The 17,322-nt window shown below is 33.5% G+C and overlaps 1 protein-coding gene across 5 annotated transcripts in view; it reads right to left on the minus strand.

The window, feature by feature from the left end:
* The window catches only part of ZC3H13 (zinc finger CCCH-type containing 13), an 87,012-nt gene that overhangs the window by 68,580 nt on the left and 1,110 nt on the right, over nt 1-17,322 (minus strand). For 4 of the 5 annotated variants that reach the window (XM_061170986.1, XM_061170985.1, XM_061170984.1 and 1 more), the window contains exons 2-4: nt 11,982-12,107; nt 11,540-11,649; nt 8,748-8,859 (exon numbers count right to left, since the gene is read on the minus strand). In XM_061170986.1, the coding sequence (XP_061026969.1) occupies nt 8,748-8,859; nt 11,540-11,649; nt 11,982-12,098 (339 nt within the window). In that variant the 5' untranslated portion in view covers nt 12,099-12,107. The remainder of the gene's footprint in view (nt 1-8,747; nt 8,860-11,539; nt 11,650-11,981; nt 12,108-17,322) is intronic. The other variant, XM_061170983.1, reaches the window with a different exon arrangement.

Consider the following 17,322-nt stretch of genomic DNA (forward strand, 5'->3'; position numbering starts at 1 on the left):
AATGAATCAACCCAACTTCATCAATTTTGTGGTTTAACCACATAGACAACTGTTCAAGTGACTTAAAATACAATAATTTGCACTTTGCTATAGAGCAGAAACTAACACAACACTGAAAATCAACTACACTCCAATAAAAATTAATTTTTAAAAAATACAATAATTTGACTATCTCTTCCTAAGAAACATATATCACAGATATTTCCCTCACGGGATATATCCTAAGAACTACAAAGACATCTTAAACTGTTCGAGGTAATCATATTATTAATACTATTGTTAATTATTATTCTGGAACTATTAAATGTAAGATAATGCAAATGAATGTCAACAGGGACTAAAATTTTCAGCATAAGAGAAAGTGATACAACTATAAAATCAAAGAATTAGGTAAAAGTCTTGCAATTCTAAATTTGAACTATTTGAACTCATGTTTGTTTGCATGTTTTTAAAGAGAAGATACATATGTATTTCCTAGGTGAAATACAATGAAAAGCCCTAAAAACGACTAATCTAGTGGTTTCCAAGTAGTGGTCCTGAAATACCATCTCCCAATAAAAGAACCAGGGCTGTAGGTAGGGGAAAATGGCTGACTCCAAGTAGAGGATATAAAATATATACAATAAGCTGGGAACATCTTAACAGAAACAAAGAAACTATCAAGGACTACTGAAGCTGTGTCAATACAGGCAGGATATAATTGGACTTCATCAAAATTAAAGGATATCTTTAAAGACACCACAGGGACTTGCCTGGCAGTCCAGTGGTTAAGACTCCGTGCTTCCACTGCAGGGGGCATGGGTTTGATCCCTGGTCGGGGAACTAAGATCCCGCATGCTGCACGGTGCAGCAAAAAAAAAAAAAAAAAGACACCACAAAGAAAATGAAAAGGCAAGTCACATACTGGGAAAATATATTTGCAATACACATATCCTACAAACGACTGGTGGTATTCAGAACATATAAGAGCCACAAATCTGTAATAAGACAAACAGCCCAACTTATAAGCTAAAGACATAAACAGACACTTCACAAAAAATAAATAAAAGGCCAATAAACACATGAAAAGATGCTCAACATCACTAATCATCAAGAAATGAAAATTAAGAGACCTCCCTGGTGGCTCAGTGGTTAAGAATCTGCCTGCCAATGCAGAGGACACGGTTCGAGCCCTGCCAGGAAGATCCCACATGCCATGCAGCAACTAAGCCCATGCGCCACAACTACTGAGCCTGCACTCTAGAGCCGCAAGCCACAACTACTGAGCCTGCACGCCACAACTACGGAAGCCCTCGCGCCTAGAGCCCGTGCTCAGCAACAAGAGAAGCCACCGCAATGAGAAGCCCGCACACCGCAACAAACAGTAGCCCCCGCTCGCCGCAACTAGAGAAAGCCTGCACGCAGCAACGAAGACCCAACGCAGCCAAAAATAAATTAATTAATTAAAAAAAAGGAAATGCAAATTAAAACCATTATATACCCAGTAGAGCAATGCCAAGTGTTGGCAAGAATGTAGAGCAACTGAAACTCTCATACACTGTGGGTTGAGGATGTAAAATGGAATAACCACTAGGGAAAACTACTTGGCAGTTTCTTATAAAGTTAAAAGACACATAACATACACATAACATATGACTCAGCAATTCCACCTCTAGGTATTTACCCACAGAAAACATATGTCCACACAAAGACTTGTACACAAATGTTCATAGCAGCTTTATTCATAATAGCCAAAATAACCAGAAAACCATATGGCCAATAGCCATAATAACCAGAAAACAACTCTCATGTCCATCAACTGGGGAATGGATAACAAATTTTGACATATCCATATAATAAAACACTAACCCACAATAAAAGGAACAAACTGTTGACACATACTACAACATGGCTGCATTTCAAAACTATTGTGCTAAAAGAACCAAGACCCAAGAATATATAATATCTGATTCCATTATAGTGACAGATCAGAGGTTGTCAGGAGCCTGGCTTGAGAGGGAACTGACTCTAAAAAGACATGAAGATATGTTCTGGGTTGATGGAAATGTTCTGTATCTTCATTGTGGTGGTGGTTAGACAGGTGTGTACATTTGTCAAGACTCAAATGGTACACTTAAAATGAACACATTTTGTAAAGTAAACTTTTAAACAGAGCTCAGGATCTAATATAAAGACCTCCCACAAGCTAAGGAAGGGACATTTGAGGGGAAAAAAAAAAGAAAAAAGAACAAAAGAACAAAAGAATAATAGTGGTACTGAATTAGAGTTAAGAGACATCAATAAGAACTCATGTTTAGCTCAATACAGATAAAGACGGTTGCTTGTAATATTTATAGATATATGCATATACACCAATTAGTATACACATATATTTCGTTGCTCTGTCAGCTGAGAGGGCCTAAAAAAAACACCACCCCAGTAGGAACAAGCACACCTAGTACCAGATTTTAGTGCACTCTCTCTCTATCTCCTAGCCATCAGAGAAAAAGCCGTGCTACCCATACAAAGAGGTCCACATAGAGAGAAACTGAGGCCTCCAGCTGACTTCCAGCATCAACAACCAGACATGGGAGTGAAAAAATCTTCAAATGATTCCTGCCTCCAGCATCTTAGTACTTTAGCTGAGGTTCCAGACATAAAGGAAGAGATAAGCCATGCCTACTGTGCCCTTTCTGATTTCCTGACAGAATCCATGAACAAAATAAATGGTTGTTTTACGTGTCAAGGTTTGGCAACTGGAACGCCTTTTAATACTATCAAAAAATATTATACATTTGCAGATCATACAAGGCTAAAGATATATTTTTTATATAAAGTGAACATTTTAATCTACATTTAAAAATCACCGTAATCAATCATGTACTATATATACATTATCAAATTCCTACCAGGTGGTATATATTGTATCTCCACTTACACCCTTCCCCTTCTCTTCTAAACCTTTTCCTTTGAAATGGGTAAACAACACTCATCTGTTCTACTTAATCCTATACTCACTTCTCAAATTTTTAATTTGGTGACTCTCTACTCTTGCTGTTTTACATTTACTGTGTTTTATTCTTTCCAAAGAATTTTCACATGTACGTCCTCACTTGGTTCTCACTATAACTTGTGACATATTGGTGCAAGAGACTTACTCAGGATAGTTATAAAACTGTTAATAAGGCCTTCTAAGTTAAAGTCCTCCATTGCATGAGGCAGCTTTTTATAACACATATAGTCCTATCTCCTTCCTTATCAGTGAAACTTTTTCCTCATCTAGCCAGAAATATCAAGATGTAGAAAAAGAACAAGGGAATTTTTTTAGGTGGTGGGGGGAGGGAAATGAGGGACAGGAATAGAACTGGGTAGGGGACTATGAAGCAAAACTAATAATTATGTATACATTCTGGGAGGTACAGTTCCCAGAGACAGAAAGCTTCATGCTAGAAATTAGTTCTCAATTCAGAATACCAGAGAACCAAGCACTAAGGGTAGGTCAAAATCAATTGTAGTGTGCAAAGTCAAAATCAATGGTAGCCTATAAAATATCTGAAAGAGGCTGGAAGTTGGATAATCAACTTGAGATTCAGCTAAAGACTGAGATCTGAAAAAGTAATTTGCATAGTAGTCATCTTAAATAGATCCAGAGTGGAGGCGAGGATAAATATCAAGTCTAAATAGATTCTCTGAAGATAAGTCATCAGGTTGAGGTGGGGTAGGAAATGATAAAAATGACCTTTGAAAAAATACTGGACAAGGAAAAGGGAACATCATTCTGAAGTCTCAAAAGAAAAACTTCTGAAAATGACTTATTATTGGAACCAGAGAAGGTCATTAAAATGACAGATTAAGAAAAAATATTTTTAAATATATTACACAGATCAGTTGAAACATTATTCCAATGGTTTTAATTTCATATATGAGAAAGCAGATTGACAAAAAAGATTAAGACTTTAAAAACAAAGATGATGAAAAATACTGGAGATGGATGGTGGTAAAGATTGCATAACAATGTGAATATACTTAATGCCACAGAACTGTACACTTAAAAATGTTTAAAATGGTAAATGTATAATGTATTTTATAACTTAAAAAAGAAAAAAAATGTTTTAAAAGATCAGTTCATACAAATAAACTCAGACCATTGCCCATCTGCTCTAAGGTAAGATTTCAGGTGAGCAAGGGATGCTTACAGTGCATCTCTAAATCCTCAACTATTAGATATCCTCCCACAATGATGAATTATTTTATACTTTCTTGAATGTGGCCACAAAGCTTCTCTTAAGAGACAGAGATCCCCTATAGCACATGCATGCCCTAATCATCAACAAATGCTTGAGTGTTCCTCCTGACTCTATATTCACAGGTCTAATTTTGCTTTCAAAGCTATTTTAATTTTGTGCTCGAATTATGTAAAATAACAAGTCTCTGTTATAGAAGAAGAAAACACAATTCAATTACTGCATTTGAAAAGTTCTACAGACTGGTGGAAAGTATCCAGTATTATAAAAATATGTTTATTATTTCACAAATGTTCTAAAATAGCATATTAGTGTCTGTGCAAATACAGAAAACAGTGCCAAAAGTTAGTAGTCCGTGATGCTATGAGTCTAGCGTACAAAAGGGGCCTTTCCATCTTAGTTAATAGCATGGAAAGCCTGTAGTTAGGCTGAACACCTTCCCTCCACTCATTCTTTTGGTCACCAAATCCTACTGACAACTACCTCAAATTAGCCTCTCACCATGTTAAATTCAGTTCCATTATGTTAAGCATGGTTCTGATCACCTAGACCAGCCAATATGTCCAAAATATTGCCAATGCAACATATGACCAACATAAAAAATTATTAATGAGATATTTGACTTTCTTTTTTTCATACTATGTCCTTGAAATTCAGTATGTATTTTACATTTACAGCACGTCTCAATTCAGACTAGCTACATCTCAAGTGCTCAACAGCCCCACTGGACAGCACAGACCTGAGACCATCAGGAGTTCTCAACAATGGCTGCACATCAGAATCACTTTTCATTTATTCAGTAAGTGAACTTACTAGTTCCAGGGTCTGGAGGTGAATTGGTAAACAAGATAGATCTCTTCAGCCCTCATCTCACATACACATGCCATTAATTCTTTCACTCTAGGCGCACAGCTTCACAGGTTCTCAAACACACTAGTCCTTTAAAACTCCTTATTGTTATTGTGTTGGTTTTCTTCCTCTTCCTAGACTCTCACCCATTCCCTCCTTCATCCCATCTATCCTTCAACATCCAGTGCAAATGTCATTTTCCTCTGGTTCCCCAGGAAGTTATTTATTCCCTCCACTGTGAGCTTTGCTCATCTCTCTCTGACATACTACCACAGTCTATAGCATTACAGTTTACCTATTTATGAATTTGTCTCTCCACAAGTTCAGGGTTTATCAACCTCAGACACATTGGAGTTGAGGTCAATAGCAGAGAAACGGTGGAATTAGTTTGCGGAAAATCACACACATCCTATCTTAGCCATGCTATGTTATCTATGCGATACTTGCCCCCTACATAAACTACATCTGATTTTCCCATAGAAATGATCAGCACCTGTTTTCGTGCCAGATATAGCACTCAAAATAATTAATACCTGGTATCCTAACTTATTAACAGTTTTCTCTAAGTTTGGATAGTGAATTCCCTAAAACCTGACTACTCTTTAATCTTGAGACTTTATCCCTTAGGTGTGCATGAAGCTAAGTGCCTTTGAGGGCTATCTCATCTATGGAAAGCAAGAATCAGGCTTTAAATGTCTTAACAAAATACCAACTTTGCTGTCTACTAAAATGATATGCTGAACATATAAACCTTTACAATCAACAACTACTAACACTTAGATATCTGTTAAAAACCTCAATCTCCAATGCCGATATTCATCTCCTATTAAGAGCCTAAAACCAATTTATATTTGAGAAAAAAGGCTAAGAGCTATTCTAATACCAGTACATACCATTTTTTAAGCTGCCACATTGGAAGAGTCAGTCATGATGCTTGTTTTACATATATTTTCTTCACAGCAACACGATAATATAGCTATCACCTCCATTTTACAGATAAGGAAACTGACAGTAGCATTAAATAACAATTCCTAAAGTAATGTGTTCAGAATATGAATTCCAGATGTCTGCCCTTTACATTAAGTACAGTCCACCTAGTGGTATGCTGGAGCCAGTTCACACTGACTCACAAGAGCTAACTGTTAAATTTTTAGGAACTGCACAAACTGTAACTAAAAATTAAATTATAAAAACTAACAATTAAATAAGTAATATTAAAAACAACAGTACTAATTATTCAAAACTCACTTCCCAAATATTTTAGTATACTTTACTCTTGTGGTTAATTACATTTATTGTGTGTGTGTATTCCCACACTTCCCAACTCTGTATTCAGTTATACCATTTTAGTAGCTTGAAACTGACCATGATGGGAGTATTTACACCAAAGAAATTGGTAAATCCTACAAAGTATGGCTTTCTTTTTTTCTGAGCGGTTGTTAAACATATACCAGCAAACCATGGAGTCCATTCATTATTCTGAAATAAAAAGTTATTTCAAAATGCAATACACATGCTCGGCCCCTACCCAGAAATTCTAATTCAGTAGATTAAGGGTAAAGTACCTGCGTGTGTATTTTGAAAAAGACCATTTCTCCTCCAAAAGGATTTTGATACATACTGCCAGCTGAGAATTACCATTTGAGATTTCTAAAACGGTTTTATGTATCATATCAGACATTAGAAAGCTACATACTTAAAACTGCATTACTTTAAGTCCCCAAAGATGTCTTTACAAACTATAATGTAAAACTGTGACACAGCTTTTCTTCAAGGATCAAAATAGCCAAAAGAAAGCTTCTATGTATCTAAAATTATCAAAGAGGTTGCTGCTTATACAATTCAGTAACTTTCGTAAAAAGGTTATAATGAGACAACTAGATATCCATATGCAAAAGAATGAGGTTGGACCCTTACCTCACACCATAAATAAAAATTAACTCAAAATGGATCAAAGATTTAAATGCAAGAGCTAAAGCTCTAAGATTCTTTGAAGAAAACATAGGCATAAATCTTTCTGACCTTGACTTAGACAACAGTTTCTTAAATGTGACACCAAAAGCACAACAAAAATACAGATAAATTGGATTTCATCAAATTTAAAACATTTGTTTTTTAAAGGACACCATCAAGAACATGAAAAGACAACCCACAGAATAGGAGAAAATTTTTGCAAATCATATATATAAGGGACTTGGATCCAAAATACATAAAGAATTCTTACAAATCAACGATAAAAAGACAACCCAATCTAAAAATGGACAAAGGATCTGAATAGACATTTCTCCAAAGAACACATACAAATGGCCAATAAGCACACGAGAAGATGTTCAACATCACTAGCAATCAGGGAAATGCAAGTCAAAACTACAATGAGATTACCAATAGGATAGGTATAATCAAAAAGTTAGATAACAGCAAATTTTGGCAAAGATGTGGCATATTGGAAATCTCACACACTGATGTAAAGAATTTAAAATGGTGCAGCTGCTTTGGAAAACATCCTAGCAGTTCCTCAAAAGGTTCAACATAGTTACCATATGACTGAGCAATCCCACTCCCAGATATAAACTCAAGAGAAATAAAAACATATGGCCACACAAAAACTTGTATACAAATGTTCATAGCAGCATTATTCATAAGAGCCAAAACGTGGAAACAATCCGAACATTCATCGACTGATGAATGGATAAACAGAATGTGATATCTCAATACAATGGAATATTACTTGGCAAAAACAAGAAGTGAAATACTGATATATCCCCTAATCTTTCACGAACCTTGAAAACACTATGCTAAGTGAAAGAAGCTAGTGACAAAAAAACTCACATATTGTATGACTCCATTTATATAAATATCCAGAATAGGCAAATCTACAGTGACAGTAACTGGAATAGTGTTCGCCCAGGGCTGCTGGTCAACTGAGGGGCTAGGGAAATGACCGCTAAAGGTTATGGGTATTCTTTCTGGGGTGATGAAATTGTTCTAAAATAGACTGTGGTGATGGAAGCATGACTGAATATGTGAAAAGCTGCCCAAGTGTACACTTTAAATGGATGAACTGTATCTCAATAAATTCGTTGCAAATGCACACACAAGAGCACGATACATTTCTTTAAAAAAAAAAAAATTAGATCTGGGAAATTTCCATTCCTGACAAACATCTATGTTTTCTTTTAATCAATAAACTACATCATAAATTGTGCTTCTCTTTTGGTTTCACCACTAAATTCTGTGATCATATGTGCTTTCTAGTTCAGTTTCTGTCACCACCATGCCTTGCCTTCACTGTTTTAATTTAAAAGTGTTCTACTGCAAGGCACTTCAACCCTTCTTGGAAGCAGGCAGGAAACGATGGCTGGCTGAATTCTGAAAACTTAAGAATACATTTAAATACTCGTGATGTCCACCATGGCACAGAAACCCTATGAAGTTCAGCTTGAGCTCTGCCAACCAGGTCCCTTCATTTTAACTACCACCAAGAACTACAACGGTTAAGAATTATGAGCTTTTCCAGAGGACTTTTTCCCTCTAAATTACATTATCCATATAGAACATTGTAATGCAATATTACACATTTACCATATATTTAGCACACAAGATAATATTTAAAATAGAACATAAATAATAAATCACTACTGAAATTTAACTTTGTTTTGGGAAATTCATTCCTACCCTAACAGGTGAGGATGACTCCTCTGTATTTCGTTTCTGGGACTCAGTGTCCACATCTTGGCGCTTGTTCTTCATTCTTTCTCTAAGATCCCCTGTAGGTCTTTCTGGTGACCTTTGAACCAAAAAACAAAAACAAAACAAAAAACAAAACAAAACAACAAAAATCTATATTTATATAACATTTTATAAGAATATATTTACAGAAATAACCTCACAAATCTCAATATAGTTTTTCTACTATCCATGGCTCCTAAACTTCAGAAAAACAATTAATAAATTTCAGCTTATATATTAATATATAAAAATATATGAGCATCACTTACAAGTTTTCTCCCAGTACCAATCAAAATGCATACATTAAAACTCCATGGGGTGGCAGGTACTGGTGATATTAATAAGAAACTATAGGTGAGCTGAGAGAAAGGAATTTGTAATTAATAGCTTAATTTGTCTTCCTATGAATCACATAAATATATTAGTTGTATGTGAAAGCAAAAAGTAGGAAGGTAAAGTTTTAAACCACAGCACTGCAAAATTAATCTAGAAATAACAGTATTATCATCTATACATGTATATGGTTGGATGCGACATCAATAACTGTGAAAATATTTTACGCATCTCAAGAATGAAAGCAAATACAGGAATTTTGAATGTTATTCTTACAACTCTTCTTAAATTTGAAATTATTTCAGAATAGAAAGTAGTTGAAAAATTCAAAGCAAGATTTTCAACAGTGAGTTTATACTCTGCTTTTATACTCTTGTTTTTAATTAAGGAAAAATATACATATTTATACTTAACACTGGTAAAGCTTCATAATTTATACTAGCAATTTGATAAATGGCTGTTCAATTATTTTCACACCATCACTAAGTGAGAAAAATAAAGCAGAGGTAGAAAACACACTGCCTTTACAGACTATTCCTAGAGCACCATTAAAAGAGGGCAATAGTTGTTAAGGAATGATATGTCCCTCTTTAGCCACCAAAAAAAAATATGTATAATGTTTTTAAAAGATATAAACAAATTACAAAAATATTCACATCTATTTCAAGTAATAGCTGTTCAATCAAATCAAGTCCTTTATCAATCATTAACACAAATCACATGATTAGTGAAAAAATAATTTCAGTCAATTCACTTTAAAGGATCTCATTAACATTTACATGCACATTTTATAGATCTATATTAAATGTTTTAACAGTTAAAGCTGAACTGGTAAATGGAACTTCTTATTAAGAACCAGCACTTAAATGCTTTAAATTATAATTATGATGCACATGTAAATTTTATGTGCCCTAATCTCCTTTATATAATAAGACAGTTTATTATAAACTTGTTTCTATCCTAAACACTACCTAACAGAATGCTCTACATACAGTGAATGCTCAGTGACTTAAATGATTTGTGACTAAGTAAGCATTTCTGAAATACATTACTTTTCTTTCCATCTCTGAATCACATTATGAACTATATTTTTCTTCCTTACAAAAAAAAGGGAAAATACACAAATACAAAGGAAGTTATTGGGGGAAAAAATGCACAAAATAGCAAAATTATAACAAAAAATCCTTTATTCTAAATCTAGCAATGACACTACTTTTTTCCATTTTAGACAAATTTCTCTGCCCATTTTCCTCACAACCATCTCTTGTATAAAAATTTTGAGTATGTTAATGTCACAGATGAAGTAAAGCATGTATTAAAAGTACAGTAATAATATAAGCAAAACATTAAAATTATTGAAACAGTTTCTCCAGGTATGTGTTTGTTTATACAGGTATTAAACTTATAAAGACTAACTTTCCCACATTGACAGAAGGGACAGATGACAATCTAAATACAAATAAAACAGAGTATTCAGCATCACAAGTAACCTAACAATGTACAACATTTAAGTGAACAGAAAGTCAGCTAATGTTAAGGTTTTGAATTTTAAGTTCTGTTAAACTTCAAAATCTATACACATACACAAAAATTCACCCAATTAAAAAGGAAATCTCCAAATGCTAATGTTCAGTTTTTACACTGTTGCTGAAGCCAAAGCAATCAGCACATTCAATTTTAGGACTAGGTAAATCAGTTGTTTACCAATCAAGTTTAAACTGCTTTTGTGACAATCTTTATGTATGTTACATCTTTTTTTTTTTGTATGTTACATCTTTAAACACCATAACAAAATCATCATGAGGGAGCCAAAAGAAAAATAAAAGATTTTTATTAGGAAAGTCTAATTTAGCCTTGCCTTTATTAAAGGAAAAATGATACTCTAAATAGGTAGTACATTTATCCACATATAAATACATACTTTCATTTACCTCAATATATTGTGATAAGAGATTTGGCAAATGCATTTTAACCTACAGAGCTTGCATTAGATTATCTTTTGTAATTAAGATTTGAATTTAGAACATCTTAAAAAGCTAAAATTATACTTATTTAAATTTTACTATTTTAAGAGTTGAAAGTAGTCTCTCCTCACTAAAAGCAAATCCATGAAATTCTGCCGTCTTAAACAGCACTTTAATATATAATTGGGGGGCAGGGCATGAAAGTAAGCCATACATATATTACAAAAACAAATTTTTGAGCAAATTAATTTTAAAGCAAACATCTTTATTAATCTTGCAATTAACAACTAAAAAGATCCTGTCGACCTTTGCTATTGATAAGACTACCACCAAAATAGAAAATCTGACCAAATATATGGTAGTATTTCAGATTTTTATACTAGATAAATTACAAAAGCCATCCTCTAATAGTATATGAACAATTCAAAGTTCTCAATTTACCTTCTATAATTGCTGCTATAACCTTTACCACGGGGTGAAGGGCCATGTACGAATCTACATGTGTTTCCATAGAGGCAGTTGCCAGTCTTCAGCCAGTTACGGCACTGTGTCTAAGAGACAGATATTACTATGTAAATTTCATATTTAGTCATATTTATTTCTGGAAAAAAAGATGCTAGTGGGACAAAATTAAAATAAATGCTATCAAAATTCCAACTAACCTGAGATATATTACTCCCCAAATAATAAAAACATCAAGAAAAAAAAAAAAGCCCATAAACCCTAATGCCCATCTCACTCCTTTTTTATGAAACACATTTTTAAAAATTTACTAAACCAATATTCCTACAATACAACAACCTATTCACCTTTGTGATATAAATAAGAAGTTGAAGAACAGAAATTCAAGAGAACCCCTGTGACTGTACTAGTGACAACTCACCTCTGCTGTACTGCCAGTGCTGGGTCCAAGCCTCTCAAATACACTGGGTCTTCGGGATGTGCTATCAGATATGGTCTTGGTATTTTCCACTGTGACCTTCCTTCTAATTTTTGACATTTTGTACTACTTTAACCAAAAAAGAGAGAGGCAAACTGTAAAATTCTTCAGTTTTAAATAACTGAGCCAATAACTTACAAGTAGATAAAATGGTAGATAAGATAACACTGCAAAATTACAGGGGATTTTTCTCAGAAGAAAAAAGCCATAGAAGAGGTCACAAGTAAACAGAGGTAAACAGAAACTATCTTCTAAGACATACCTTATTAGTGATTCAACAATTTTGAATCTTTTGGCTAGAATTTTACCTCTTCTACAGAGTGAGTAAGATTCTACTCACACAGTTAAGTTTCCATAGTACATTCAATTTCAGAAAACACACTATAAAATGTTTAGTTTCTAAGTTCCTTATAAAAGATGTTTCAAAATTTAACAACTGTCTTTTAAAGAAAGTTGTGCTATCATTCTCCATCAACTAGTTAACGGTTAAAGAAAGCTTTGCCAAAAATAAAATCAGGTAAGAATTTTAGTCAGAGTAGAAATTATGTTTTACACAGTTTAAGTGATAACATCAGCTATGTTCCAAAAATCAGCTTGGGAGAAAAATACTATTTAAATATTTTCTTTGTCTTACAGAAGCCAAAGAAGAACAGCATAATCAGGAAATTTATTTTGCAATAATACAAAAAACAAAAACAAAAAACAAAACCCTCAATGTTGATAAATGACCTTCTTTCAAAATATGACAGGCTGTAGAACTAGAAAAAGTGAAGGTGTTTTGATAATCTATACTGCATTGAATTGACATAAAAGTCAAAGGTGCTAAAAGAAATAAACAGGCTATTTACCATTATTATTAACAAGAAAAGAAAGATGAATTATAAAAATATTTTACAAAAGTAAATAAAACATTAGAAACTAAAATATACAATCAGGTGATTCAACTAGAAATGAAAATATCAGATAACAGCACTATGATATATGTTAGAAAGCAATGTTAAATTCTAGACCTAGAATAATCTAGAGAGTACACTACTGTGGGAAGTGGGTAGGAACTGCCTAAGAGAAAGAAAAAGGAACTAAACCATATCACACTTTATACACTAAATATTAGCTGAAATTTTGTTAGTAGTCAAAAGTTACTAGAATGAATGATGTCAACTAAAGAAGTAAAAGTTCCATTTGGTAAAGAACTGGTCTCTATAAAGTTCACAAATGCTCTTTAATGTGGTTTCAAAGTAAGGTCCTATCACTTAAAAGGAAATTAAATCATGGTAGTACAGAATCAAAACTTTAAAAAAAAAATTACAATGTTTGGTCCGGTTAGATACTTCTTGTCAAGTCACACTTTGAAAAGGTCCAAAGAATATGGACATTTGACAAATTAACAGGTAATTTGGAACCAAAAGGAAAATATGATATGATACAATATGGTAGTTTTAAATTGGAAAAATGTATATTCTTATTTTATAATATACAATGTAATCATTAATTACGATTACAATCAATTTTTAGTGATTCAAAAAAAAGTAACTTTAAAGTAATTACAAATTTTTAAAAATTACAGAGTGTCACATAAGTGAACAAGAATTTGTGCAACATAAAATCACTTATGTATCAACTGTTTATCAAGTAAGGAACTATGAGGTCCACCCTCCACACTAGAGTGAGTATTGTAATATAATCTTTGATTTAACTTTTCTTGAGCTCATTCTCAGCCCAAATGTTAATTTATAAAGGAAAGTTGGTAAATTCCACATGTACATTTGACTTACTGAACATAAATAAAAGATAAGTGATAAGTGGAGATAAGCCAAGTGATAAACCAAGATAAGTGATAAGTGGAGCTGAGAAAGATCTAGAAAACATAGAGCTTTGATTAACTGAGAAAAACACTTTTTTTATAATTTATAACTAAGATTCGATAAGAAGTAAACATGTAACAAAATGTATGGAAAAAGTTAGAACAAAAACAAATTTTTAAAGTCTCATTATCTGTTACTATAAAAACATACAGGTGTACATTGAAATCCTCATTCATTAATTCAATTTTAAAAACATTTATTAATAAACTTAAAAATGAATGTGTTCTAAAAGTTTCTTATTAGTTATTATTAGTTATCTACAACTTGGGAAACAGGCACACCATCCCACCACACTGCATCAAGACAAGTAACCCTAAGCTTACATTTTTCCTTCCACTATCAGTGGAAATGGTCTGCCCCCAAAATCTCTATCCCCAACATGCCCCTACTCCCAACACACCCTCCCTCCTCCAAAAAAAATCAACAGTAGTGTTTTCCACAATTGGGGCAACAAGCTATTTATTATTATACTTGAAACACTGGTCATATATTATCTCTTTTCTTGTCTTTCTGAGGGCTCCGGGTATTATTAACTCTACTGTTTCTCTTCCCCACCTATAACCTGTTGCTTGGATCAGCACTCCTCTCCTCCTCTGACCTACTGCTGGAAAGCATGATCTCACAGCTTCTCTCCCATCCTAGATCCCTAACATAAGCTTTGAAGACTTCAAAGGGTTTGGACTCCGACAGACAATCAAGTGAGGACTAATGATCCAATCTTATCCCTTTACTTGTATTCTTGACACTAAAAAAGTTCCTTCCAACAGAGACAAAGTAGCCTTTACAGGTGACATCAAGAACTACAAGATTCACCTACATAGTGATTATCCCAGGAGTTTTACTTCTGCTACTGTTGAGTCTTCCAACTTAGGGAAGAACAGCAATGAAGTAAAGACGTATTCTCCTCTTTTCTTAGAGAGTCCAACAGTGTCAGACCTTGGCCTAAAATGACACTGAGTTTCAGGACCAGGTCTAGGTTACAGGGAGGCCTAGACAGGAAAAAAAGAAGAAGAAAGAAAAAAAACCCTGAGGCAAAAAAAGAAAAAGTAGAAATTGAACTTTTCTAATTGACAGAAACAGAAATTCTTCTGATCATCTATCTAGGAACTTCTATCAGTAGTCAACAAATTATCTAAATATTATTATGAAACATTTATGATTTTTGCACAGATAAAATGCCTTACGCTTGCAAACACAAAATATAATATTTTAAATCCCATTTGTCTAAATATATACACATAACCTACAGTACACCAGAAAAACATTTGCTCATATATATTAATTAATTTAAAACTATGTTACCATCTAATATGACGATTAGAATTTTCACTCTAAAAATTTGGGCCCAAAGAGAAAGATAAACCACAAAAGAATAAAATGTAGATTTGACTGAGAAGAGGAAAACTTTTCAATTAATATCTGAACAGGCTTCAATAAGAAGTAAATGCTTCAAAATATATGAGAAAAATTAGAAACAATAAGATAAAAATGTAAATATTAAAGTCTTCCCTATCTCAGAGACTTTGAAGGCTTTCCCTCAGTTTTCAATTTATTCTTTAGTTTTAAGTAACCATCACACTCCCACTCACATTATCATGTCTTTCCCAAACACGAGCATTAGCAAAGCCAGAGTGACAGTGGTAAAAGTCTGCTGAGTTATTCTCCTATTTCTCCTCTCCATTTGTAGAGTAAACAAATATCAGAAGTTATAATACTTTTTCAACTGAAAAAGAAAATGAAGGGAATTCCCTGGCGGTCCAGCGGTTAGGACTCTGAGCTCTCACTGCCAAGGGCCCAGGTTCGATCCCTGGTCAGAGGAACTAAGATCCCACAAGCCACGCGGCGTAAAGAAAATGAAAAACATGGGACACATAGTTTAAATCTATTAAGACACAACAAAAAGTCTTAATAAATGGGAAATGTCCTCCTTCCCCCGGAAACTTACAAATATCACAATGTACTCATAGCTTCATGCTATAAATATGACTGAGAAGGGAGAAACACAGGGGCCTCTTTTTAAATTATTTCTGAATCCTGATTACTAAAATCTTGTCAATAAAACATATTAGTTCTAGTATTCTCACTGCAATCCACAATTACATCTTTTTGAGATCTCATTTTCCGGTAGCATAAATGAAAGCATAAAACACTTTAATCTGGATAAGTAGCACCATAATATTAGGAAACTGTCAAATAACTAAGCAATTAAAGCTACATAATTACTGGTACTAACTGGTAGGAGAATAAATATCCACTGGCATTCTAAAATTAAAAGTGTTATATTAAAAATAAGACCTCTTCATATTTATACTTCTTTGTTTTGAAAGAAAAACAGTTAAGTTTATTTGTTGCATAGTGTGAGAGAATTTTTTCTTAACATAATTTATTTTAAGAAAAAAAAGAACTTTCTTGAACAATCTTGCCGATTGCTTATATGTAGACAGACTAAAACAATTTCAATTGTTTCAATTCTGTCAGAACAGAATCGTCAGAACTAAACTGACTACACAGGTATGAGGAAGGCAATATTATAGCATTGTGCAGAAAATACATTTTGTTAAAAAGACTATGCAGGGAGAATATCCCATGCTGGCAACTACTATAAAGCGAAGTAAACAGAACTGCAACATACAAACGACCAAAAAAAGAATAGAAGACACTTTATATATACCAACACCAGTTAACATTTCAACTGCTTCTAAATATCTGCTGAAAAAGCTCCAACTCAACTCTATATGAAAAGCAGAGTGGGGTTTGGGGGAGGTAGGAAAGACTAAAATTTACTGAAAACCAATTCTATAAATAAATGTTAAACAACTGCTTTCTATATGTAAATGTCAGTGCATATTACAATACAAATTAACACCGATAACTTATTAAATGTTTGATAACTTGTACAGAAAGTAAAATAGCATCCACCTGTGGGATTTTAGTTTTAATTTACAAATATGAAAATTAGATAAATTTGCATATCTTAAAATATGCAATCAATGTTCATTTCGAATCACCAATAGTTAGGAAGCGCGTAAGAGGCATGCACCTGATAAAACTAGATCCTCCCAGATCCCCACAGTAAAAGTCTTAGTTTCACAATACAACTATTTTTACAGACACAAATTGCTACATACCTGCACCTACATTCTTAGTCTCTTTTTGAAATTGTCATGTTATAATCGAAATACTTCATTAAATTCTAAATTATTCGAAAATCTAGAGATATGTCCACAAAACTGTCCAAAACATTGTCGCTTAGGTTCTAAAGTCAGTAATTTCAAACACTGCAGAACCAGACTCCGATAACCGGCACCACATACATACGCATGGATTGTACTGCATAAGCATTTGGACTTACTGCAACAGTATTTTTGGCAAAACTTTGAAAACTTGAGGTGTGAAGATTTTTCCAAACTTTTAAATTA

Source organism: Eubalaena glacialis, chromosome 16, assembly GCF_028564815.1.
Source record: "Eubalaena glacialis isolate mEubGla1 chromosome 16, mEubGla1.1.hap2.+ XY, whole genome shotgun sequence".
NCBI lineage: Eukaryota > Metazoa > Chordata > Mammalia > Artiodactyla > Balaenidae > Eubalaena > Eubalaena glacialis.